Here is a 26,515-nt window from a genome sequence, read left to right on the forward strand (position 1 = left end):
TGGGCTCTGGGTGTTTTTCCTATTGTAGTAAATGAGGTCAAATGTGTATAATTTTAATGCTTGCGTGTGTGTACATACACATACAGTTTATATAGTAGATAATGTATATTTTTGTGTGCCTGTGTGTGACCTATAAAGCCCTACATGGCATTGGACCAGATTACCTCCGGAACCGCCTGCTACCGCACGAATCCCAGCGACCGATAAGGTCCCACATAGTTGGCCTTCTCCGGGTCCCGTCGACTAAACAATGTCGTTTAGTCGGGAAGACCCTTCTCTGTGGCGGCCCCGGCCCTCTGGAACGAACTCCCCCCGGAGATTAGAACTGCCCCCACGCTCCCTGTCTTTCGTAAACTACTCAAGACTCACTTATGCCGCCAGGCATGGGGGAGTTAAGATATTCCTTCCCCCTAGACCATTACAAGTTATGCATGGTATGTTTGTGTGTACGTCTGGTTTTATAATAAGGGTTTTTAGTTGTTTTATTAATTGGATTGTTACATGTTGTTTTTTATCATTGTTGTTAGCCGCCCTGAGTCTAGGGAGAGGGGCGGCATGCAAATCCAATCAATCAGTCAGTCAGTCAGTCAGTCAGTCAGTCAGTCAGTAAGTAAGTAAGTAAGTAAGTATGTATGTACACATATGACATATATACATAGAATTAAAGGGTATATTTTGAATGTTCGGTAATAGTAAATAGATAAAGAAATTGCATCTCTTTGAGTCAAGGAGAGGCCAGGCACCCCAACCCCTTGATGTGAGTGACGTCAAGTTGGCCCCCTTTAAGCCAGTCACATGACCTTTAAGCCACCCCCCGGTCACATGATCAAGCCACTCCCATCTAGTCACATGGCCAGCAAGCCACACCCACAAAATCCAAACGCGGTAGTAACATTTTTTGTAGCTCTTCACTGCGTTGATGTCATGAAGGACAAACACAAGGAAACATGGTGATTTCCAAACGGCAATGTCAGAAAAAAAAACAGCGCTCTGTTCGACAAATGTGCTTTAGTGAGTATCTGAAGAACACAGGTCCAGTGAATCAAATAAAAGTTTTATTGGTTTTGGTTTGAAAGGGCAAGGCTAATGAGGTTTGACAAATCCATTTACGATGGGAGCAACGTCTCCAAATAGACACAAATAAACCATTTCAATTTGTACGCCGTTGATCCACATTGTTTAGGAGCCAAGAACATTTTTACGGAGAGAGATTGTATTTTTAGCCGCGTCGGCTGGATTCTTATTTTAGCAACGTTATTAATTCTATTTATCATATTGTATTGGGGCCAGGCTGGGGAAGCATTGTTCCCGTGTTGTGGGACCAGCATACAATCTACGTATAGGAATTTGAATGCCGGTCGATCTTGAAGATGTCCTTCAACTCTGGGGAAGGTGGGAAAGTTCTCTTTGGATGGACAGATGGACAGCCAAGCTGGAGGTCATTGGACTTCTCGGGGGAGTGGGGGGCGGTTGATGGAGTGGGAATATTTTTTTGAATCCAATTCTGTTATAGAAAAATAATTCTATAATCACTTCAACTAGTCATACTCTCTTCAGCTATCTTACAGAATGGCCTTGAAAACTGGATCCTGGTGATCATAAACATTACCCAGAAGTCTTTTTGGAAAAGGCAGCATCAAAGGTTGGTGACATCCAGTGTCCATTTGTGTATCAAAGTAGAATTTGTGGATAGGTTTGAATCTATCTATCTATCGTTGTCTGTCTGTCTGTCTGTCTATAATTACCTACCTACTTACCTATCATTACCTACCTATCATTACCTACCTACCTAACTATAATTACCTACCTACCTACCTATCTATCATTACCTACCTACCTGCCTACCTATCTATCCATCTATCTATCATTACCTACCTACCTATCATTACCTACCTACCTATCATTACCTACCTACCTACCTACCTACCTATCATTACCTACCTATCTCTCTATCTCTCTATCTCTCTATCTCTCTCTCTGTCTGTCTATCTATCTATCTATCTATCTATCTATCTATCTATCTATCTATCTATCTATCTATCTATCTATCTATCTATCTATCTATCAGGTTGGGAAACACTGATCTAGATGGCTGACACTGACTTGATGGCCCAAATCAGCCTTCATTCTTTCCCTTTTCTGAGAAGCACTTACCAGTAATCAAGATACAATTATCCCCATCTTCAAATCAAGTGCAAACACCACGGCTTCTGTTCATAGGGGATCAAGATCAATTCACCTGTTCGAGATAAGGAGGATCTTCACACCAAGTTTGCAAAACTGATCCCTGATAATATTGAGACACACACACACACACACACACACACACACACACAAATATACCGGTACTTGAAAAGGATGTCAAAAAATATACTGCTCGGAAAAAAAATAAAGGGAACCCTCAAATAACACATCCTAGATCTGAATGAATGAAATATCATAATTGAATACTTTGTTCTGTACAAATTTGAATGTGCACAACCGCATCTGAAATTGATGGTCAATCAGTGTTGCTTCCTAAGTGGACAGTTTGATTTCACAGAAGATTGGTTTACAAGTTATATTGTGGTTGTTTAAGTGTTCCCTTTATTTTTTGAGCAGCGTAGTTCATTTAATATCTGAGTTCAGAATGTTGTTTGCCTGGTGTTTATAAAACAAACAAACAAATAAATCTTCCACTGGAAATACGAATCTACCAAAATAAAAAATAAAAAGGAAAGAAAAGAAGGGAAGGAAAGAGAGAGAGAGAGATAAAATCTTTTGCTGTGGCTGCCTGAGGCATATTTTAGTATTTGGTTGGTTGCCAAGCTCAATTTATCTCACTGTTTCACTTTTAATCGCTCACTTAGTTGAACGTAAGTAAAAAACACACACAGTGTTTGTTTTCAGGGTAGTTTCCTTGCCGATGTTTCAGTCTAAATATATTGCTAACAGCCTTGAAAACTGTAATATTTTGCTTTGAAGTCTGCAGGAGCGCAAGAGAAGTGAAAAACGGGATATCACAGTGTGGCTCAAAACCATGGCCTGAAGATAAGACAAGTTTTATTTCTATGAAACAACAACAACAATACCAAAAAACCCAACAATGCTTTGCATGGACAGCACTTGAAAAACATTGAAAGAAAATGTGATGACCAAAAAATTAGAAGGGAAAGAGGAAATTGATTATTATAGAGTTTAGGATAAATTCTACAATAGGTTAAAATAAAGAAATAGCTAATAAAGTGAAATAAAATGCAAGGTTTAAAAAAATCACTAGTTGATATGTTTATCTTTTTAATTAGAATTTGATTTTTCGACAAGACGCTTAAATAACCAAGAAGAATCTGAATTTTATGTGATTTGGAATAAAGTGTATACATGGATAGACAAAAAGAAGAATTAAAAATGCACAATAGTAGTATGGTTAGGATTTAATTCTTGTGTTTGTACTTTGCTTAGATATGAAGTTTATGGGTTTTTTTTCATAATAAGGTAACATAAAATCTCTTCTTTTCACTTAAAGTAATAGGTTGACTTAACATATTAATAATGTATTCTTTTTTCTGTAATGCAATTTGACTTCTTGAACAAGTGGGATATTTGCAACCCCAATTTTATGTTAAATGTGTGTTTGTATGTTTGTCAATTTTAAGAAAACCAATAAAGTTTATTTTTTTAAAAAGGAATTAGATTTTTCTATGTCTTTTCTTCTTTAAATGTGCAGTATTTAGAGTAAATGTAGACACCAATGTCCTCAATTCATATAAAAATGTATACAGCTCCCTATGTGCTTCTAATGAAAATTGGGATGTAAACCATCCCGGATGTGTGTGTTTTCTTTCTTTCTTTCTTTCTTTCTTTCTTTCTTTCTTTCTTTCTTTCTTTCCTTCTTTCTTTCTTTCTATTGAAAACAAAACACATAAAAACACACAGTTTTTATGTGTTTTGTTTTCAATTTTAAAAAAATAACAAAGAAAGAAAGAAAGAAAGAAAGAAAGAAAGAAAGAAAGAAAGAAAATGTGATGACATCTTGACATGGGCATGGCTTAAGGTGGGATCCATCAAGAAAGAAATGGAAGGTTTAATACTCACTGCTCAAGAACAAGCACTACAAACTAATGCCACAAAAGTGGCGATACAAAAAAAAAACACCACCGACAATCCCAAAACAATCCAATCTTTGCAATAACAAAGTCAGAACAGTTTCACATTTGCTATGTGAGTGCAACAAAATTGCACAAACTAGACCTAACTGAGTTGCTAAATTAATCCACTGGACATTATGTAAAAAAATACCACTTGAACCAGATGTGTTGTGGCTCCTGCCAGATGTCTTTAGACAGCTGGAATCAGCAAACCACCGAAAAGCATTTGCCCTTCGACGGTGCCATGCGATTCCATCCGCCATTTATTTATTTATTTATTTTTATTTATTTATTTTGTCCAATACACAATACACATTGAAGAGAATAGATATGTAGTAATATATATATAAAGAAAAGGATAGCAGAAAAGATATAAAAATACGTATAGGAGAAGATACATGAAAGGGAGAAAAGATAAATGAGATAAGATTTTGATTGGCAAGTATAAAAGAATATTGTTCACGGAAAGATTTTGCCCTTGCGGCTCAGGAGAGGTGGAGACTGAAGGACCCATGCTCCTGAGACGTTCCTTTGATACAGCCATTAGGAAAAAAATATATATTCTGCCATTAATTGCATTAATTAATGACTTCTTCCATTAATGTTTGACTTTCTTTTTTACTGTTTTGTAATTTTCTTTGTTGTCAGCCATCCCGATTCCTTCGGGATTGGGTGGCATAGAACTCAAATCAATCAATCAATCAATCAACCAATCAATCAATTAACACTTCTTCCTTTATTACCCAGACATATTACCCCCCCCAAAAAAAACCCCCAACTCTCTACCTTCCTCAGAAATATCCAAAATGACCAGAAATATAGTAAGTAAAGAAATATAGTAAGTAAAGAAATATAGTAACTAAAGAAATATAGTAACTAAAGAAATATAGTAACTAAAGAAAATAAACCCACAATCCCACATACTAGACACAAATACCTAATATCAGGTCGCTTGATACTATGGTTGACAAATTATGTCTTTTATACCTGCATATATCGAACACCATTGAAACTGAACGTTTTATATGTTCTGTCTAAGCTGATTTGTCTGTCAATTTTTTCCTCATGTCTTTCTTTCTTTTTATTGGTATGTTTTGGCTGTTTTTTTATATGTGGAAATTTAATAAAGAATATTTTTTTAAAATAAAATAAATAAATAAATATATATATATATAAATAAATTAAAATAAATTCTGAGGGGGTAAAGCAAAGCACTTCCAAGCTTCCTTCTCCTCTCTCTCCCCCCCCCCCTCATCTCTCAACATGGACTACCTTGCAGGGCTGGCGTTCTATTCGCCTTCCCTTCCATTGCTGGAAGGAAGGGGGAAGTCTCCCCCCTCACACACACGCACTTCCGCTTCCTCGACCTGATTGCATGGCGCTCTCTCTCTCATCCTCCTTCACCCGGCTCCGCAAAACAGGCGTGCTTTAGCGACGTCCGGCGGCGCAAAGGCTTCTGGGAGGGGTAGTTCCATTTGCAGCTGGAGCCCGCCTGCAGGACCAGGAAGACGGCAGGATCTCTTCTGCTTCTTTGCAAGGTAGTCTGCAGCTGGGAGGGGAGGTGGCAGACCACCCCTCGTGTCCTCTCCAGCGAAGGGTCCTTAAATCCCAGTCACACGGGAAGGGCTGCTTTAAATTAACAATGCCAATCTCTTTCTCTCCCCCCCCCCCCGAAATTGCATATACTATGTATTTCTTTTTATTTATTTATTTTGTCCAATACACAATGAGGGTTTTAGTGGGTATATATCTATATACACATAGTAAAATACATGATGGAGGTTATAGAGGAGATACTCATAGTAAAATATATCTAAGAAAGAATAGAAAAGAAGATGTAGTAATAGAACATATCAATGAAAGAATAGAAGAAGAGATAGAGGAATAGAAGAATATATTTGCCTGTTGCACGGACAAAAGAATTGGATAGGAATATCCCCCCCCCCCAAAATCAGGAAAGAACCCTTGAAGAGACCTGTGGGATTTTGCAAGCAACTATTCTTTCTTCTTTTTCTTCCCCTCCTGCTCCTCCTTCCCAGATTAGAGAGCACCAAGGGTCCTACAGTAGTCTTCTTCTTCTTCTTCTTCTTCTTCTTCTTCTTCTTCTTCTTCTTCTTCTTCTTCTTCTTCTTCTTCTTCTTCCTATTTTTATTTTTATTTTTATTTATTATTTATTGAATTTGTACAGTAGTACAAAACAGCATGTAAATCCAATACTAAAACAGCTAAAAAACCCTTATTTGTAAAACCAAACATCTTCCTCTTCCTCTTCTTCTTCTTCCCCTCCTCCTCCTCTCCTCCTCCTCAACCCCACTTCCTTCTAGCTCTGATTATGTATCCTAGTTTGGTCATGAAATGTTTACAGGAAAACTACCCAGATTAGAGAGCACTAAGGATTCTACAGTTGTCATCAACCTCCTCCTTCCTTATTTTGACATTTATCAAAATCCATAATTCAAACCCTCCAAAACGCTGGATAACCAAGATAAAACCTAATTACCACACAAAAATTTTACCCACATGCCGAATTCAATTAATAACATTATTACAAATAACTTAAAAGGAAGGGAAATTTACACCCACTTAACAACTGAAATTAAAAGTCGTTTAAGATTAAGATGTCTACAAGAATGGTGGTAAGTCTTAAGTATAAAATGTATCAAGAAAGACTTATGAACTCAATCTGCATAGTCCGGAGGACAGAAGGGAAAGGGGGGACATGATCGAAACATTTAAATATGTCAAAGGGTTAAATAAGGTTCAGGAGGGAAGTGTTTTTAATAGGAAAGTGAACCTGAGAACAAGGGGGCACAATCTGAGGTTAGTTGGGGGAAAGATCAGAAGCAACCTGAGAAAATATTATTTGACTGAAAGAGTAGTAGATGCTTGGAACAAACTTCCAGCAGACGTGGTGCGTCAATCCACAGTCACTGAATTGAAACATGCCTGGGATAAACATAGATCCAACCTAAGATAAAATACAGGAAATAGTACAAGGGCAGACTAGATGGACCATAAGGTCTTTTTCTGCCGTCAATCTTCTATGTTTCTAAGATGTCATCTATATAGTTGACAAACGATCTCTTTCTCTCTCTCTTTAATCTTGTTCTTAACTTTCTCCCTTTATTTCTTTTATTCTTAATATTTTCTTCATTCCTTTTTCTGTCCAATTTATATTATTGTCATACTGTGTATCATATGTTTTTCTTTTCTTTTAACGTAAATATTCAATAAAGATTATTTTTTAAAAATAAATAAATAAATAAAAATTTAATTTAATTCTGATTTTTGCTCTCTTTTGGGTGCTTGCAGGAGATGATAGGGTCTCGGAGAGGATAATCCCGCAGGGGAAATGAAGTTTGCCTGCCTCTCTTTCCGACAACCGTACGCCGGGCTGGTATTAAACAACGTCAAAACCCTCGAGAGCCGTTGGCGTCCAGTGCTGTCCAACCACCGAGATAGCACTCTTGCGGTCCACATCGCTTTTAGAGACTGGGAAGATGACGGCTGGAGAGACATTCTCATCAACAGGCTCGGCTGGACTTTGGCTCAGGTGGAAGAACTGTTAGCGGAAGGGGAGAAGTTTGGCCGAGGGGTTATCGCTGGTAAGTCCACATGAGGCCTGTTTCTTAAGTCACCAGGCCACGAAACATTTGGGGAACCAGGAACCGGTTCTGTGGAGGGAATTTTCTGTGGATCTGAGGGTTGTGGGGTGCCTGAATCCCATGGATGAGGCTTCTCTATTTTGCCACCCCAATTCCACTCTGATGCAGGGGATTGCAGGGGTGGTTAAAAACAACAAAACGAGACAAAAGAGAACTTTTTAGGGTGTGGAAATTAAATCATGGCTTTGGGTCTTCAAATACAGGTCTCATCGACATCGGAGAGACTTTTCAATGCGCTGGGCATTTGCCTCCGGAAGACATTTTAGAGTTGGAAAATAAAGCCGTTCTCCAGGATTTGGAAGGAAAATATTTGACGGTGATTTCCAATCCACGATGGCTGCAGAGTGCCATCCCCGCACGAGGACACAAAGACATCTGGGAGGTGGACATCCCAACGGAATTGATTCCCGTCCGTTGAATCCAGGTGGACTTTTTCGTTCGAACTCGCGATCTTGCTTGGGATGGGATTGAGCGGAACCACCGTTTCGATCGCGGCAAATTTTAGAGTTCAGAATTGTTTGTGTGATTCCTTGGACTTGGGATAAATTCAGTCTCCAGGGAATTCTAAGCTATTCCCGTCAAGTTTTTAAAATGTACATATAAGTATACTGCTCAAAAAATAAAAATACTGTAAAGGGAACACTCAAATAACACATCCTAGATCTGAATGAATGAAATATTCTCATTGAATACTTTGTTCTGTACAAAGTTGAATGTACACAACAGCCTGTGAAATTGATGGTCAATCAGTGTTGCCTCCTAAGTGGACAGTTTGATTTCACAGAAGTTTGGTTTACTTGGAGTTATATTGTGTTGCTTAAGTGTTCTGTTTGTTTATTTGAGCAGTGCATTTTTAATACAGCGTATTGTGCAGAGTTGGCCTTCTCCGGGTTCCGTCGACCAAACAATGTCGTTTGGCGGGCCCCTAGGGAAGAGCCTTCTCTGTGGTGGCCCCGGCTCTCTGGAATCAACTCCCCCCAGAGATTAGAACGGCCTCTCCTTGTCTTTCACAAATTACTCAAGACCCACCTTTGTCGCCAGGCATGGGGAAGTTAGGATACTCCTTCCCCTAGGCCATTACAAGTTATGCATGGTATGTTTGTGTGTATGTTTGGTTTTTATAATAAGGGTTTTTAGTTGTTTTATTAATTGGATTGTTACATGTTGTTTTTTATCATTGTTGTTAGCTGCCCCGAGTCTGCGGAGAGGGGCGGCATACAAATCCAATTAATAATAATAATAATAATAATAATAATAATAATAATAATAATAATACCAGTTTACAAAAGGGAAAAAAAGATAACACATATACGGATAGCAATAATAAAATAATTAATTCTATTATGATAGTGACTATTGGAGATAACAGAAATGGATATCGAACTCACTCCAGAATGTCTGCTTCCAGGAATAAAGACCAAAAAATATTTCCCCCAAAATACAATATCTAATCCCCATATGGCAGCAAGAAAATCCTATGGACAATTCTGGAAAAACAAAAAGACCCCGCCAGAAAATAATATCATAGACAAAATCTTTAGATGTGCAGAAATGGATAGGATGGCCATGGAGATCCAGGGAATTAGTAACTCAGAATATTATGAGATTTGGAATACAGTGATACCTTGTCCGGAGGCAGGGCATCCCAGCGGTGGCGGTGGGTTTGTAAGGCGAAAAGAGTTTGTAAGAAGAGGCAAAAAACCCTTAAACCCCGGGTTTGTATCTCAAAAAGTTTGTATGACGAGGCGTTTGTAAGACGAGGTATCACTGTATTTGGTTTAATTGGATAAGCGATAAAGGCAAAAGATCGGGATAAAATATAAAAGGACATACTAAATATGAGAAACATAAAAATGCAATGTCCTGTATGTTCTTATAAAGAGGTGATTATAAGAAATGTAACAAATTGGAGAAAAAACGGGCATAGATCTGTATTAAACTATAGAAATGTTTTTAAAATGTGAAAACTAATAAAACTTAAAAAAAATAATTCCAACCATATTTATAATTATGTTTGCTTATTTATGATCCCATTCAATATGTTAGCATATATTTAACATATTTAAGTTTTATGGTTAGATAAGAGGTAGAAATTAGATGAAAAAAGAGTATTGCTAAGTAAAATATGAATGTAGTTTATAATTATATGCATGGAATTCCAAACTGTTCCAAAGGTGTTATGCTTAGATGACTATAAAGCTGAAGTTCACTTAATTAGAAGCAGTGATTTATTTTTTATTTTAAAACACATTTTCTCTTTGTGCTTACATTATATAGCAACATACATCTTGTAACATAAATGAGGTGATCAGCTTTGAAGCGTTTTGTTACTTACATTTTACTCTTCAAATCATTCGTGCACAATATTACTACAGGGTGCCCCAAAAGGTGCTTTTTAAAGAAAGCAACTGGACTTTCTGGGTTTTTTCTTTTTGCTTCTCGCCCAAGAAGCTTCTTCAGTTCTAACAGAAGCTGAGGAAGCTTATTGGATGAGGAGCGAAACCTCTTCAAAGAAAAACCAGGAAGTCCAGTTGCCTCTTGAAAAAGCACCTTTGGGACAACCGGATGACCGAAAACCTCCATAGACATCACTATAGCAGTCTCTTTGCCGAATTTAATGGTCCTTGACTTAAGACCAATTACTAAACGAAGTTATGATGGATCCACCCTAAAAGGTAGTTATAAAGCCAGAGAAGCTTACAAACCAAGTGACATTCAAGGAGGAGAAATTTGTGGTCATCCAGAATGAGTGACCTCCCCAACACTTTGAATTTGGACAGGCCTTTTAAGACATGTTTGTAGGACCTCAAGTTGTCCACCACTGGTCCTAGGTATGCTTAGGATGGGTCAATTTTATTTTCACATATTAGGCATTGGAGTTTCCAAAAACTTAGGGAATTAATGCTGTTTGTGTGCTAATTTTTAATCTAAGGGAACCCTACAAAAAGATATTGACAAAATTGAACGGGCCCAAAGACGGGCTACAAGAATGGTGGAAGGTCTTAAGCATAATACGTATCAGGAAAGACTTCATGAACTCCATCTGTATAGTCTGGAGGACAGAAGGAAAAGGGGGGGACATGATCTAAGCATTTAAATATATTAAAGGGTTAAATAAGGTCCAGGAGGGAAGTGTTTTTAATAGGAAAGTGAACACAAGAACAAGGGGACACAATCTGAAGTTAGTTGGGGGAAAGATCCAAAGCAATGTGAGAAAATATTATTTGACTGAAAGAGTCGTAGATGCTTGGAACAAACTTCCAGCAGACATGGTTGATAAATCCACAGTAACTGAATTTAAACATGCCTGGGATAAACATATATCCATCCTAAGATAAAATACAGGAAATAGTATAAGGGCAGACTAGATGGACCATGAGGTCTTTTTCTGCCGTCAGTCTTCTATGTTTCTATTCTTCAAAATGCTAGGCATTTAAATCTTGCTCGCTCTTTCTTCCTCCCTCTCTCCATCCTTCTCTCTCTCCCTCTGCGGTTTCTCGTCCTATTTTTAATCTGAACTTCTATAGTGTCTGTGTAAACACTTGAAAGCAATGGGAGAATTTGGCAGCAGTCTAGGGAATTCTTCAAGTCTGAACAAATTAGTCTGAATCCACACTTTTAAAATATTCCCCCAGTGCCTTAAATAACTGAGTGCTCTGCAGCTCTCAAATTTGTGAGCTAGAAAGGAGGTTTCAGCAATTCAAATGTAAATATGATCATTTGACTTCCCCCCCCCCCCTCTTCCTTAGAACTTGCTCTCCTAGTAGGATTTAGCAGAACAATGGTTCTCAATGATTGGCGCATTTAGGCTGTGATTCTTTATCACTGGAAGTGGAATAAATACAGTATCCAGGGAATTCTGGAAAAAAGCTGTATGTGGCATAAAGCTGAAGTTCATTGAATTAAAAGCACAGATTTATTTTTATTTTTTATTTGAAAACATATTTTCTCTTCCTCCGCGCATACATTATCCCCTAACCTACATACTCATAACATTGGTCGAGTCATCTGCTTTGAAGCATTTTGGATTTTCAAATCATCAGCACAATATTGCGACAGGATTCTTTTTTGCCAAATTTAATATTATTAGCAGCATGTCAAGTAAAAGCAAATATTTTTACTGCTGATAAAAATGAACTCCTGCTTTGTTAATACGGAACTGAAAAATTATGAAAGTTGAAGTAATGACAAATTTTAATTGGAGAATGGCCCCATAGTTTGTAAATAATGTGTCAGAGGTGACTTCCCATCCAAACTAAATATTTGCTAGGATGATACTCTTTGCTCACAGCCTGCAATTCATGATATTAATTTTTGTCTAGCATTTTTATGAAAAAAAGTTGTAATTTCGTAATATCCATTAATATCAAAAGAAATGCGTTTCAGGGAAAGCAAACTAAACTCAGAATCTTTTAGATGTTTTAGCCAATTTAACTACATTTAAAGAGAAGTGTGCTTCTGCGTGCTCAAAATATTAATTTGCTGTATTAAAAAAGGAAAGGGAAAAAAAAACTCCAGTAAACTGAACAAAAGAAACAAGACGAGAATTATTAAAATCAATCACCACTTTAGCTAAGAAGTAACTTGTCCTGTTTTGACTTCACCAGAACTTCAAACTTGATTAAGCCCATATCCACGCTGAGAATTTATAAATTTATAAATACAAATTAAAATGTATTGAGGAATTCACTGCCAAAGTTTCATTTAACAAATTATTGTCCCTTTAGCATTGAACTACACCATTATAATAATAGGTGTAGAATAATAACCTGAAGGTTGAAATCTGTTCTGGATATTGTTTTCTCGTTACGTAAACCTATCAGATCTCAGTAGACTGGAAAGATTTGTAGTAAGAATTTAGGAAGTGCTTAAATTTTAGTGTTTCTTAACCTTGGGCACTGTGGACTTCAAAATCCAGAATTTGTTAGAAATAGTTCTTTTTCTGTTAATAATTTTATTGAATCCAAGAATCATTTATTGAAAAACAATTCTGGAGAAGCATTGCTTCCTAATACCTTCAGTATTATTTCAAACTGAGTATTTTTCTTTCTTATATTTCTTTTCTTATATTTAATGTTATTTTCAAATAACAGCCATCATCACCCAGAATTCCATGGCTGGAGAATTCTGGGAATTGAAGTCCGTACGTCTTTAACAGGCCAAGGATGAGAAACACTGTTGTATTCTCTAGGATACTTACCTTGAGAATCGGGAGGGCAATGTTCCCCCAACAAACGGCAACACCAACACCCAGGTAATTGTGTTTCACTCTCCATAACCTCATGTCACATATTGTTCCCAGAATCGACCTTTGGAAGCATCCTTCGTACTTTTTTTCCCTTTCCAAGTTCTGTTGCTGCCACCACTGCCAATTTTCTACATTTTATAACCGGTCAAAATTTTAACGATTTAAAATTTAAAAACCCTTCGGTGGTCGGGAACTATTTTACATCAAATGTTCCTAACTACAACCGGCCAACTTGAAAATGCTGCCTGCACAGGCCCAGGAAAGGGAAGGGAAGGACAAGGGAAAGGAAAACAGAAGGAAAAGAAAGAAGGAATGGAAAAGATAGAAGGAAAAGAAAAGGAAAAGGAGGAAAGGAGAAGGGAAGAGAAAGAAGGAAAGGAGGAAAGGAAGGGATAGAAGGAAAGAAAGGGGAAGGGAAAGAATGGAAAAGATAGAAGGAAAGGAAAAGGAAGGAAAGGAGAGGGAAGTGTAGGGAAGGAAAGGAAATGAGGAAAGGAAGGGATAGAAGGAAAGGAAAGGAAAAGAGAAGGAAAGAATGGAAAAGATAGAAGGAAAAGAAAAGGAAAAGGAAGGAACGGAGAAGGGAAGGGTAGGGAATGAAAGGAAAGGAGGAAAGGGATAGAAGGAAAGGAAAGGAAAAGAGAAGGAAAGGGAAGGAAAGAATGGAAAAGATAAGAGAAAAGGAAAAGGAAGGGAAGGAAAAGGGAAGAGAAAGAAGGAAAGGAGGAAAGGAAGGGATAGAAGGAAAGAAAGGGGAGGGAAAAGAAAGGAAAGAATGGAAAAGATAGAAGGAAAGGAAAAGGAAGGGAAGGAGAAGGGAAGGGAAGAAGGAAAGGAGGAAAGGAAGGGATAGAAGGAAAGGAAAGGAAGGGAAAGGAAAAGAGAAGGAAAAGAAAGGAAAGAATGGAAAAGATAGAAGGGAAAAAAGGAAAAGGAAGGAGAGGGAAGGGTAGGGAAGGGAAGGAAAGGAGGAAAGGAAAAGGAAAAGAGAAGGAAAAGGGAAGGATAGAAGGAAGGGAAAATAATAAAATTAGAATTAGAATAGTATAGAATAGAAAATTAGAATAGGAATAGAATAACAGAGTTGGAAGGGACCTTGGGGGTTTTCTAGTATAACCCCCTGCTTATCCAACATCTTCTTCAAAACTTCCAGTCTTGGAGCATCCACAACTTCCGGAGGCGAATTGTTCCACCGATTAATTGTTCTAACTGGTTGGAAATTTCTCCTTAGTTCTAAATTGATGAATTCCCACCCCACCCTCCAAAAATATTTCTGTTTAGGCCCCAGCCGAGAAACCAAAAACCCAAACCTGTGCCGACGACAGAAGTGGAGCGCTACGAATCCAAATCCATGCAACTCCTTCCCTGGGCGCTTCTCCCCAATCTATACATTTTAAACAAGGAAAACTTTTTTTGAGGGGTGGGTGGGTGGGGAAACAATCCCCCCTGTGTTATCCAGGAGGAAAGAAATACAAAGACGTTCACCCGCGGTAAACCAGACAGGAAGAACTAAAGTTTATTCTTCAGCCCATTGCCGTGGTTAAGATTCCCGTGTTTGTTTGTTTTTCTTTAAAGCGGATGCAAAAAACGTCTTCAGAAATTCTGTCCTATTTTTTTTTCTTTTTTTTTATCGATGGTACCCGGCGTAATCTGCCGTTTTGGGTCCGGTCCCTTTGGAAGCGGACGGAGGGTTGGACGTACAGTTGCAGTTCGGGCAATGGTGGTAGGAAGGAGTTCGGTGGTGATGGGAAGACCTCGACATAGAAATGGCCGAGGCGGCCGCTATCATGGGCATGGAGAACCACGGGTTGCAGAAGGGAAGGATGCTGGCCCAATGAGCTTGCATGGCGGATAAGTCCGGATACATAGTTGGGAAAGTAGGGAGCCCCATCATTGGCGCAAAGGGGCTGTTGGGGACGGGAGGGATGACGTGATACAACGAGGTCGCCGAAGTGGTGGTGGTGGAATCGATCTCGTGGCTGTTGACCCGGGCGTGGTTGGGGTGCTGGGGCAAGTGGAACGGCGCCAGCTGGTTGACCTTGTTCTCAGTGTCCTCGGGCGGCCCTGGGTCGGAAGACCTCAGAGGGGTCGGAGAAGGCGCGAACCCGCTCCTGAGTCGGCCGACCGTTCCAGCCAGGCCTTTGGTGACTGGCGGCTTCCGGAGACCAAGTTTGTGCATCTTATCTTTGGGAGAGGTGGTCAGGAAGCTATTTTCCCTGGAAGAAGACCCCAGAGAAGGCGGGCCTTCTGGGCTTCCGGGTCTGCTCTTCAAACAGATTTCGCCGAAATCTTCCTCTAGCGAGAAAGCAACGGGCGGCATGTTTTTGATTCCGACTCTTCGCTTGCACCTCACGAGGAGGTGAGGGCATCCTCTCTTAAAATTGGGGTTATGGTAGAACTGGAGCTAGAGACGGGGGAGGAAAAAAATGGGAATTGGTTAATTTTAAATGTTTAGTTTTTAAGATAATTTTAAATTAACTATATTATTATAATATATAACATTATTATAATAAAACTATAATACAGTGGTACCTCATCATACGAACTTAATTGGTTCCAGGAGGAGGTTCGTAAGGTGAAAAGTTTGTAAGGCGAAACAATGTTTCCCATTGGAATCAATGTAAAAGCAAATAATGCCTGCAAATCCTTCAGGAAAATCCCAAACTTTAGAAGGGAGGCGAACAGAGGGCAGGGAGGAGCAGCTAAAGGGGGCGGGTGGAAGAAGCAAGGCTAAGCTAAAGGGTGAGTGGGAAGGAGGAAAGGCAAGGGGGGCGCCCCTCCCTTTTCTTTCTTCAAAAGACACCGTTTCAGTTCCTTTGCAAGCACCTTGTTCTCTGCAAAGTCTTTCCCCCTCCAAGCTGCCCCTCCCTCCTCCCTTTTCTTTCTTAAAAAGACACCATTTCAGTTCCTTTGCAAGCACGTTGTTCTCTGCAAAAATTTTCCTCCCCCAAGCTGCCCCTCCCTCCTCCCTTTTCTTTCTTAAAAAGACACCCTTTCAGTTCCTTTGCAAGCACGTTCTCTGCAAAATGTTTCCTACTCCAAGCAGCCCCTCCCTTTTCTTTCTTCAAAAAAGGGGGAAAAAAGAAACCCCTTCATCCCAGCAGCAGCTGCTTGGGTTCGTAAGGTGAAAATAGTTTGGAAGAAGAGGCAAAAAAATCTTAAACACCGGGTTCGTATCTTGAAAAGTTCGTTAGAAGAGGTGTTCGTAGGATGAGGTACCACTGTATATTATATATATTATTTTTCTTTTTCTTTTAATTTTTTTTATAATTGTTATCTTTTTATTAAAATGTTGTGAGCCGGCCCGAGTCCACGGAGAGGGGCGGCATATAAGTCCAATCAATCAATCAATCAATCAATCAATCAATCAATCAATCAATCAATCAATCAATCAATCAATCAATCATTGGCTGCACTGGCTTCCTGTCCGTCTCTGAACGCAATTTAAGGCGTTGGTTATCACTTATAAAGCCCTACATCAGTGATGGCGAACCTTTTTTTCCTTGGATGCCGAAAGAGCGTGGCTGTGCAGAATCACACACGCACGAGTGCCTACACCCATAATTCAATGCCTGGGGAGGGCGAAAACAGCTTCCCGTGGCCCTCAGAAGCCTCCTGGAGGCCGGAAATGGCCTGTTTTCCAACTTCTGATAGGCCCAGTAGGCTCATGTTTTTCCGTCCAGGCTCTCTGGAAGCCAAAAATGCCCTCCCACAGATTCTGTGTGAGCCAAAAATCAGTTGGCCGCCATACACATGCACATTGGAGCTGAACTAGGGGCAACGGCTTGCGTGCCAGCAGTTATGGCTTCACGTGCCACCTGTGCCATAGATTCACCATCACTGCTGTATATGGCTTAGGACCATATTATTTATATGACCATCTTCTGCCTCACATGTCCCAGTGACCAATTAGATCGCACAGAGTCAGCGTTCTCTGGGTCCCGTCGGCAAAGCAATGCCAGTTTGCAGGACCTTGGGGAAGGGCCTTCTCTGTAGCGGCTCTGGTCCTCTGCAACCAACTCACCCCAGAGATTTGCACCGCCGCCACCCTCCTGGCCTTACAAAAGGCTTTAAAAGGTCTTATACTCCAATGCGTCTTATACTCTGTTAGTACATGGTACATACTGTTATTTGGGATTGCCATGTCTGTTAAACTGCCTATTGTAGTTTATTACATTTACAGTTGTAATATCACTTTACGCACTTTGGCTGGTTAGCCATAAGAGGGCGCCAGTACTCTCTCCTGACGATGATGCTGGATTGCTCATTCATCTTTTGTCTTTACCTTGAGGGGGGAGTGTATTTTGCTCAGTGCTTGCTATGTGTGGTTTGTTGATTATTTCTGCTTTATGTATACAGTGTTCCCTCGATTTTCGCGGGTTCGAACTTCGCGACCACGGTTTTTCAAAAATATTAATTAAAAAATACTTTGCGTTTTTTTCCCTATACCATGTTTTTTTTTGCCCGATGTCATATGTCATCGCCAAACCTTCGTCCGCCTTTAATATTTTTAAAATAAACTTTAATAAATAAACATGGTGAGTAATAATCTAAATGGTTGCTAAGGGAATGAGAAATTGCAGTTTAGGGGTTTAAAGTGTTAAGGGAAGGCTTGTGATACTGTTCAGAGCCAAAAATAGTGTATTTACTTCCGCATCTCTACTTCGCGGAAATTCGACTTTGGCGGGCAGTCTCGGAACGCATCCCCCGTGAAAATTGAGGGAACACTGTATATGTAAATAATACTTATTCAGCATACTAAGTCTGTGTCATTATTGGCTGTACCACACATCCACATTCTTCCTTAATCTCTGCTCAGCGTATGTCGAAGGTTTTGTAGCCTAGCTATACCGAGGCATACCAACATACTCATCCCTGGAGTGGCGGTGAAATCTACTCACCTTCTGTAATGGTTCAGAATGGTTCAGAAGCTGCGCGATTTGTGCACGTGCCCCCACCCCGTGCACTTTCCCACAGATTAGAATTGCCCCCACCCTCCCTGCCTTTCGTAAGCTTCTTAAAACCCACCTCTGCCACCAGGCATGGGGGAATTGAGATACTCTTTCCCCCTAGGCCTTTACAATTTTATGCATGGTATGTTTGGTTTTATAATAAGGGTTTTTTAGTTGTTTTAGTATTGGATTGTTACATGCTGTTTTTATTACTGTTGTTAGCCGCCCCGAGTCTGCGGAGAGAGGCGGCATACAAATCCAACAAATAAATAAATAAATAAATAAATGGTAAAAATCAACTTAAAGGTAAAGGTTTCCCAAAACATGCGTGCTAGTCATTCCTGACTCCAGGGGGCAGTGGTCATCTCAATTTCAAAGCCAAACAGCCAGTGCTGTCCGAAGACATTCTCCATGGTCATGTGGCCAGCATGAATCAACACCAAAGGCACAAGGAACGTGGCTACCTTCCCAGCAAAGTGGTCCCTATTTTTCTACTTGCATTTTCTCACGTGCCTTTAAACTGCTAGGTTGGCAGAAGCTGGGACAAGTAACAGGAGCTCACTCCGTTGGAGTGGATATCCGTTGGGTACGGAACCATATCTGAGGGCATGTGAGGTGTTGCCCAATGTCAGTGATGGCGAACCTACCTACCTACCTACCTATTTATTGATTGATTGATTGATTGATTGGATCTGTATGCCGCCCCTCTCCAGAGACTCGGGGCAGCTAACAGCAACAATAAAACAGTGTACACAATATAAAAAACCAAACATACATACAGACATACCATGCGTAAAATTGTAAAGGCCTAGGGAGAAAGAGGATCTCAATTCCCCCATGCCTGGCGGCAGAGGTGGGTTTTAAGAAGCTTATGGAAGGCAAGGAGGGTGGGGGTGATTCTAATCTTTGGGGGGAGTTGGTTCCAGATGGCTGGGGCCGCCACAGAGAAGGCTCTTCCCCTGGGTCCCGCCAAGCGACATTGCTTGGTTGATGGGACTCGGAGAAGATCCACTCTGTGGGACCTAACTGTTCGCTGGGATTCGTGCAGCAGAAGGCAGTCCCTGAGATAGTCTAGTCCCGTGCCATGAAGGGCTTTATAGGTCATAACCAACATTTTAATTGTGACCAGAAAGTGATCGGCAACCAATGCAGATTGCGGAGTGTCGGTGTAACATACGCATACTTAGAGAAGCCCACGATTGCTCTTGCAGCTGCATTCTGCACGATCTGAAGTTTCCGAACACTTTTCAAAGGTAGCCCCATGTAGAGAGCGTTGCAGTAGTCGAACCTCGAGGTGATGAGGGCACGAGTGACTGTGAGCAGTGACTCCTGGTCCAAGTAGGGGTGCCACAGATGGCATGCGAAGCCATATCTACTGGCCGTAGCTCAGCTCCAACATGCATGTGTGTGCCGGCCAGCTGATTTTTGGCCCGCAATTTTTGCCTGGGAGGGCGTTTTTGCCTCTCTTCTGGAAGAGAGCCTCCGGAGGGATGGGGAAGGGTGTTTTTTACCCTCCCCCAGCTCCAGGAAAGCCTTTGGAGCCTGGGAAGGGAGAAACACGAGCCTACTGGGCCCAAAAGAAGTTGGGAAATAGGCCGTTTTTGGCCTCCGGAAGGGCTCTAGGGGGCGATGGAAGCTGTTTTCGTCCTCCCCAGAGTTTGAATTATAGGTGTGGGCACGCGCGCATGCCCAATAGCGTGCACACGCGCTCTTTCGGCACCTGAGGAAAAAAAGGTTCGCCATCACTGCCCTATGTCAACACGTTTCAGGAAAGCTTCCGTATGATGAAAAATGGCCCCAACAGGCCTACCAGAAGTTCGTTTCTGAATTTCTGGTAGGCCCGTTGGGCCCATTTTTCACCGTCCACAGGCTCTGGAGGCTTTTCTTGCAGCCCTCGTAGGGCAAAAAACAGCCCAACGGGCCTGCTAAAAGTCCTGAGGCTTCAGTGAGGCCTGCACATATTATTATTATTATTATTATTATTATTATTATTATTATTATGTCAGTACAACACAGCAAACGTGATCACTATGCTGGATTTCGTATTTCATCACCAGTCGGACACTTCCCAAGCACCTAGGACTGCGTGATGTAGCGGCGAATTATGTTTGCCGATCCCAGTAAAGCGGCCTTTTGCAATTGACAGATTGGATATTTTGTCAATATTATATTATTATTATTATTATTATTATTATTATTATTATTATTATTATTATTATGTCAATACAACTCAGCAAATGAGATCACTATGCTGGATTTCGTATTTCATCACCAGTCGGGCGCTTCCCAAGCACCTAGGACTGTGTGATGTAGCGGTGAGTTATGTTTGCCGATCCCAGTAAAGCGGCCTTTTGCAATTCACAGATTGGAATTTTTGTCAATATTATTATTATTATTTATTAGACTTGTATGCCGCCCTTCTCCGAGGACATATGTCCAAGTGCCGCCTCTATGTGGCTTGAGGCAGGCAGGATTCCCTTCAGTACCACTTGTTGGGGGTCCAGGGAAAGGGAGGGTTTTGCCTTCTCCTTCTGCTTAAGATCCCCATGGACAATTGGGGGATCACTGTGTGACACAGAATGCTGGACTCAATGGGTTTTGGCCTGATTCAGCAGGGCCCTTCTTAGGTTCTTATGTTTAGGGGGTGCAGTGTGTGGGATTGAGTGTGCACGCATAGGGGGGGCATTGCATTATGGGTATGGGCACACGTGTGTGCGCTATCGCACATGGACATGCCCTTTTAGACCAAATTATAATAGTATTATTGCAGTGCCATATAAAACGGCATTCTTTAATGTTCGCTCTGCGAGCTGTAATTGCAACACGAGTGTGCCCAAAGTACACTTGTCCAACCAACGTGTTCGGAAACTTCAGATCATGCAGAATGCAGCTGTGAGAGCAATTATTTTACTGAAAGAGTAGTAGATCCTTGGAACAAACTTCCAGCAGACATGGTAGATAAATCCACAGTAACTGAATTTAAACATGCCTGGGATAAACATATACCCATCCTAAGATAAAATGCAGAAAATAGTATAAGGGCAGACTAGATGGACCATGAGGTCTTTTTCTGTCGTCAGACTTCTATGTTTCTATGTTTCTAGCAATCATGGGCTTCCCCAGGTATGCCCATGTTACACCAACACTCCGCAGTCTGCATTGGTTGCCGATCAGTTTCCGGTCACAATTCAAAGTGTTGGTTATGACCTATAAAGCCCTTCATGGCATCGGACCAGAATATCTCCGGGACCGCCTTCTGCCACACGAATCCCAGCGACCAGTTAGGTCCCACAGAGTTGGCCTTCTCCGGGTCCCGTCGACTAAACAATGTCATTTGGCGGGACCCAGGAGAAGAGCCTTCTCTGTGGCGGCCCCGACCCTCTGGAACCAGCTCCCCCCAGATATCAGAGTTGCCCCCACCCTCCTTGCCTTTCGCAAGCTCCTTAAAACCCACCTCTGTCGTCAGGCATGGGGGAACTGAAATTTTCTCCCTTCCCCCTAGGCTTATAGAATTTATACATGGTATGCTTGTTTGTATGATTGGTTTCTTAAATTGGGGTTTTTTAGATTATTTTTAATTTTAGATTTGCTACATTGTTTTCTTTATTGTTGTTAGCCACCCCGAGTCTTCGGAGAGGGGCGGCATATAAATCAAATAAATAAATGAATGAATGAATGAATGAATGAATAAATAAAACTAAGCACCCGACAGTTGCCTTCATGGCTTAGCACAAGGGGCTCCTGCTTTACTGAAATAAACCATCTTTTATGGTGGTTTAATGGTAATGATGGTCAGGCTGGAGTAATCCAGACCGAGAAGCCATACGATGCTTATCTTTAGGGGGAAAAAAAAGCAGTACAGTATTCACACAATCCACTGACTCACCTTGCGTGAATTTAGCCACAATCAAGACATCTAGTAGGTGGTAACAAACCTATCCTGCACTCCTTGCCCATCTTCAATGAAATAAATCTTCCATTTACGTGCATAGGTCTTAAAGAGAGGACATTATGTTCCTTTATCCATTAATTTCATGCATGTATTGGATGTTTTTGAGTCATGTCCACTCGCAATTACAATTCTTTTTGCCAAGAACCGTTGGCATTCTGAACCCATGGGAGAAGGAAGGTGATGGTGTAGGCCCAGCAAGGTGGATAAAAGGGTGGAACCAGCATTACTGGGTTGGGCAAAACAGAGAGTGAACCCAGCATGGTGGATACAAGTGGAACCACAGCTGTCCTGAGTCCTTCGGGAAGTCAAACTAACTAAATATCTCCCCCTTGCCCATGTTGTTTTGGTGTTTGATTGATTGTGTGCTTGTTTTTTAATATATTTTGGAGTTGTTTTATGAATTTCTTAACTTAAAATTGTAATTGAATTGGTGGGTATTGGATGTGTCACTATGTACTGTTTTTACCATTGTTGTGAGCCGCCCCGAGTCTGCGGAGATGGGCGGCATATAAATCCAATAAATCTAATCTAATCTAAATAAAATAAGTAAAATAAACCATTACTGGTTTGGCAAAAGGTGATATGAACTCAGCATGGTGGATACAAGAGATGGAACCACCATTACTGACTTAGCAAAAGGCGATACGAACTCAGCATGGTGGATACAAGAGGTGGAACCACAATTACTGGCTTGGCAAAAGGTGATATGAGCTCAGCATGGTGGATACAAGAGGTGGAACCACCATTACTGGCTTAGCAAAAGGCGATATGAGCTCAGCGTGGTGGATACAAGAGGTGGAACCACCATTACTGGCTTGGCAAAAGGCGATATGAACTCAGCATGTTGGATACAAGAGGTGGAACCACCATTACTGGCTTGGCAAAAGGTGATATGAGCTCAGCATGGTGGATACAATAGGTGGAACCGCCATTATTGGTTGGGCAAAAGACGACCTGGACCCAGCGTGGTGGAAACAAGAGGGTGAAACACCATTCCTGGTTTTGCACATGACACCGTGAGCCCAATGTGGCGGATACAAGAGGGCGGAACCGCCATTCCTGGCTTTGCAGACGGCCTTACCTTGCTGAATGCATAAGCGGCCTTTTCCTCCGCTAAAAACTCGACCAGGGAGGCCGACCGTTGGAAGTTCTGCCTCATCTTGCTAAAGCCGTAGAGGTTGAGCTGCCGGATGAAGCTCTTCATGCAGTCCGTCTCAAAGATGCGCATGGGCCCTTTGCGCTCCAGCACCTCCTTCTTGAACAGCTCTTCGTCGATCACCACGCAGCTGCCCTCGTCGTCCCACCACAGGGACTTGAACTGCTCGCTCTCCACGATTTTCCAGAGCTTCTTCGGGAAAGTGAGCGAGAGGAAATCGTTGTCTTCCAGGCCGGCTTCCTCGCAGAGCGACAGGCGGGGCCTCTTCGCCCAGGGCCCGTCGCTCAGCGCTTGGAAGGCGTTCTCTTCGATCATCGACCGCAAGGCGAAGTCGCCGGCGGCGGTTTTGTCGTGCAGGGGGGCGGAGGGGAGGGCCATCGGCGGCGGCTCCGTCTCATCTTCATCCGATACGGGCTGAGTCTGCTCGGCGGGAAGAGCAGCGTCCAAATCCCTGGGGTCACTTAGATAACTTTCAGCGGTCGCCATTGTTATGCTGTTTGGTGAACCATGCCGGAGAAAAGCACCGGCAGGTCTATTTAAAAAAAAGGAAACGAGGCTAGCCACCAGGAGCTTAAGGAAAGAGTTCTAGAACATCATAATGCTTTTATCTGGGGACCTGGGGTGTGACATCACACAATGAACGCTGGTTTCCTAGCAAACCAGATCATAATGACCGGGAAGAGAGAGAGACAGACAGACAAACTTATTTGCAGCTGCGCCGAAGGAGAGGATTTGGGGGATGAGAGACAGAGGAGGTAAAACTAGCACACTTCCAGAGGAAAGGGAAGGGAAATTGCTGGCACGGTTGCCAAATAAAAGGAGTTTTTATGCATATGCTCTGGGAATGTGTTGAAGTTCAAAAATTTTGGAAAGAAGTACAGAATGAACCTCATCACCTCGAGGCTCGACTACTGTAACGCTCTCTACATGGGGCTACCTTTGAAAAGTGTTCGGAAACTTCAGATCGTGCAGAATGCAGCTGCGAGAGCAATCATGGGCTTCCCCAAATACGCCCATGTCACACCAACACTCCGCAGTCTGCATTGGTTGCCGATCAATTTCCGGTCACAATTCAAAGTGTTGGTTATGACCTTTAAAGCCCTTCATGGCACTGGACCAGAATATCTCCGAGACCGCCTTCTGCCGCACGAATCCCAGCAACCAATTAGGTCCCACAGAGTGGGCCTTCTCCGGGTCCCGTCGACTAAACAATGTCGGTTGGCGGGCCCCAGGGTCAGAGCCTTCTCTGTGGCGGCCCCGACTCTCTGGAACCAACTCCCCCCAGAGATTAGAACTGCCCCTACTCTCCCTGCCTTTCGTAAACTCCTTAAAACCCACCTTTGTCGCCAGGCATGGGGGAACTGAGACATCTCCCCCGGGCATATACAATTTATGCATGGTATGTTTGTGTGTATGTTTGCTTAGTAAATGGTTTTTTAAAAATATTTTAAATTATAATTTAGATTTGTCATGAATTGTTGTATTCTGTTGTGAGCCGCCCCGAGTCTGCGGAGAGGGGCAGCATACAAATCTAAATAATAAATAAATAATAAATAAATAACAATATGCTAAACATTAATTGGATAATCACGAAAGAGTTAGCAACACTAGTTAAACATGGGGAATTACGGGAATTTAAAGAAATCAAAACAGCAGCTTTGGAAAGCGCTCAAGCAGTAGTGGTATTAGGGTGGAAGGATAGCAATAAATGGACAATCCAGGATTGGTACATGTACATTGTGGACCACATCCACTTCGAAATTATGGAAATAAGATTAAGTAACTTTGATGAAAATAAATTGGAGAAGCTGATGGCACGATGGAATAAGGTGAAAAATTATATCTTAAGTAGAATATACGATGACAATGTGAAAAATAAATTCCAATCACTTTTTGTATGTAAAGAAATGTAAACCGGAGCCAAGGAAGGATTTGAAATTTATTGTAAGTAATTTAACCCCCTAAATGGTGGTGGGGTTTATTGGTGTTGGGCACTTTTTCTTTAAGTATTTTTTTGTTTGTTTGTATGTTGTAATAAAAATTTAATTTAAAAAATAAAAAAAAAGAGAAAGAGGAGGTAGATTACAGAGCTTGCGTCAAAGTAGCCATGAGAAAGAACCAACCAATATTTTTGGAGTATAAGACGCACCTTAATTTTGGGGGAGGAAAATAGGGAAATGAATCTGTTTACCCAGGTAGTCATCTGGCTAGCATCCTTAGTCTGATCGGCTTCAGTGTATTATTTTATCCCCTGGTTAAGGGCTTTAAAAACTTTATTGGGAGTAACAGTGAAAGAGCTTGCAAGCCAGTAAGAGCTGGGCACATCGTTAGCACCTGGAAAGAAATATTGGGAGCAAGTAGAGCAATGGGGAAAAAACCCCCTGCAAAGACTTAGGGCTTGGAAAACATTCTTAACACTTCTCTTTCTGTTCTCTCTTGTGTATTCTCCTGCGCTGGGACAGGACACATTTTTCCTGGAAGATTTTCCAGGCCAGACAAGGGACAACAGATGGAAACTGATCAAGGAGAGATTCAACCTGGAAATAAGGAGGAATTTCCTGATAGTGAGAACCATCAACAGATGGAACAGAAGTTGCCTAGAGGCTTTTAAATGTTTCGATCGTGTCCCCCCCTTTCCCCTCTGTCCTCCAGACTATACAGACTGAGCTCACTAAGTCTTTCCTGATAGGTTTTATGCTTAAGACCTTCCACCATTCTTGTAGCCCGTCTTTGGACCCATTCTCTGGGACCCCCTTCTGCCGCACGAATCCCAGCGACCGGTTAGGTCCCACAGAGTTGGCCTTCTCTGGGTCCCGGCGACTAAACAATGTTGTCTGGCGGGACCCAGGGGAAGACCCTTCTCTGTGGCGGCCCCGACACTCTGGAACAAACTCCCCCCAGAGATCAGAATTGCCCCCACCCTCCTCGCCTTTCGTAAGCTCCTTAAAACCCACCTCTGTCGTCAGGCATGGGGGAATTGAGATATTTCTATATAATTTATGCATGGTATGTTTGTGTGCATGTTTGGTTTTTAATAAGGGTTTTTAGCTATTTTAAATATTAGATTTGTCATACGCTGTTTTATTATTGTTGTTAGCCGCCCCGAGTCTACGGAGAAGGGCGGCATACAAATCTAATAAATAAATTCAATTTTGTCAATCTCTTTTTGTAGGTGAGGTCTCCAGAACTGAACACAGTATTCCAAATGTGGTCTCACCAGCGCTCTATACAGCGGGATCACAATCTCCCTCTTCCTGCTTGTGATACCTCTAGCTATGCAGCCAAGCATTCTACTCGCTTTCCCTCCTGCCTGACTAAGAAATCACTACCCCTAAATCCTTCTCTTCCGAGGTTTTTGCTAACACAGAACTGCCAATGCAATACTCAGACTGAGGATTCCTTTTCCCCAAGCGCA

General features: G+C 41.5%; 2 protein-coding genes across 4 annotated transcripts; one reads left to right on the plus strand and one right to left on the minus strand.

Moving 5' to 3' along the window:
- Positions 1-5,591: 5,591 nt before the first annotated feature.
- LOC139171595 (protein EOLA1-like) lies at positions 5,592-26,346 on the plus strand. 3 transcript variants are annotated; one of them, XM_070759950.1, is made up of 4 exons: positions 5,592-5,665; positions 7,440-7,732; positions 7,996-8,216; positions 26,273-26,346. In XM_070759950.1, the coding sequence occupies exons 2-3, from the start codon at positions 7,480-7,482 to the stop codon at positions 8,208-8,210; spliced, it is 468 nt and encodes a 155-aa protein (XP_070616051.1). In that variant the 5' UTR covers positions 5,592-5,665; positions 7,440-7,479; the 3' UTR covers positions 8,211-8,216; positions 26,273-26,346. The 3 variants fall into 3 exon arrangements, with proteins under 3 accessions (XP_070616051.1, XP_070616050.1, XP_070616049.1); XM_070759949.1 differs by lacking the exon at positions 26,273-26,346 and adding an exon at positions 12,886-13,046; XM_070759948.1 differs by lacking the exon at positions 26,273-26,346 and having other exon boundaries at positions 7,996-8,291.
- On the minus strand, positions 14,594-25,559 carry LOC139171593 (heat shock transcription factor, Y-linked-like). Its single transcript, XM_070759946.1, has 2 exons — positions 23,026-25,559; positions 14,594-15,444 (listed from the first exon to the last, which is right to left on the minus strand). Exons 1-2 carry the CDS (start codon positions 23,584-23,586, stop codon positions 14,668-14,670), a joined length of 1,338 nt encoding a protein of 445 aa, XP_070616047.1. The 5' UTR covers positions 23,587-25,559; the 3' UTR covers positions 14,594-14,667.
- Positions 26,347-26,515: the final 169 nt, after the last annotated feature.

Source organism: Erythrolamprus reginae, chromosome 8 (genome assembly GCF_031021105.1).
Source record: "Erythrolamprus reginae isolate rEryReg1 chromosome 8, rEryReg1.hap1, whole genome shotgun sequence".
Classification (NCBI taxonomy): Eukaryota; Metazoa; Chordata; class Lepidosauria; order Squamata; family Dipsadidae; genus Erythrolamprus; species Erythrolamprus reginae.

What these genes read in the sequence shown, in the direction of transcription:
- LOC139171595 (XM_070759950.1), top strand. Translation starts at nt 7,480, where the DNA reads ATGAAGTTTGCCTGCCTCTCTTTCCGACAACCGTACGCCGGGCTGGTA. An exon ending in TGGCCGAGGGGTTATCGCTG is followed by an intron (nt 7,733 to 7,995) that starts GTAAGTCCACAT and finishes CTTCAAATACAG; the next exon opens with GTCTCATCGACATCGGAGAG.
- LOC139171593 (XM_070759946.1), bottom strand. Translation starts at nt 23,586, where the DNA reads ATGGCGACCGCTGAAAGTTATCTAAGTGACCCCAGGGATTTGGACGCT. An exon ending in CCGCTTATGCATTCAGCAAG is followed by an intron (nt 15,445 to 23,025) that starts GTAAGGCCGTCT and finishes CCCCGTCTCTAG; the next exon opens with CTCCAGTTCTACCATAACCC.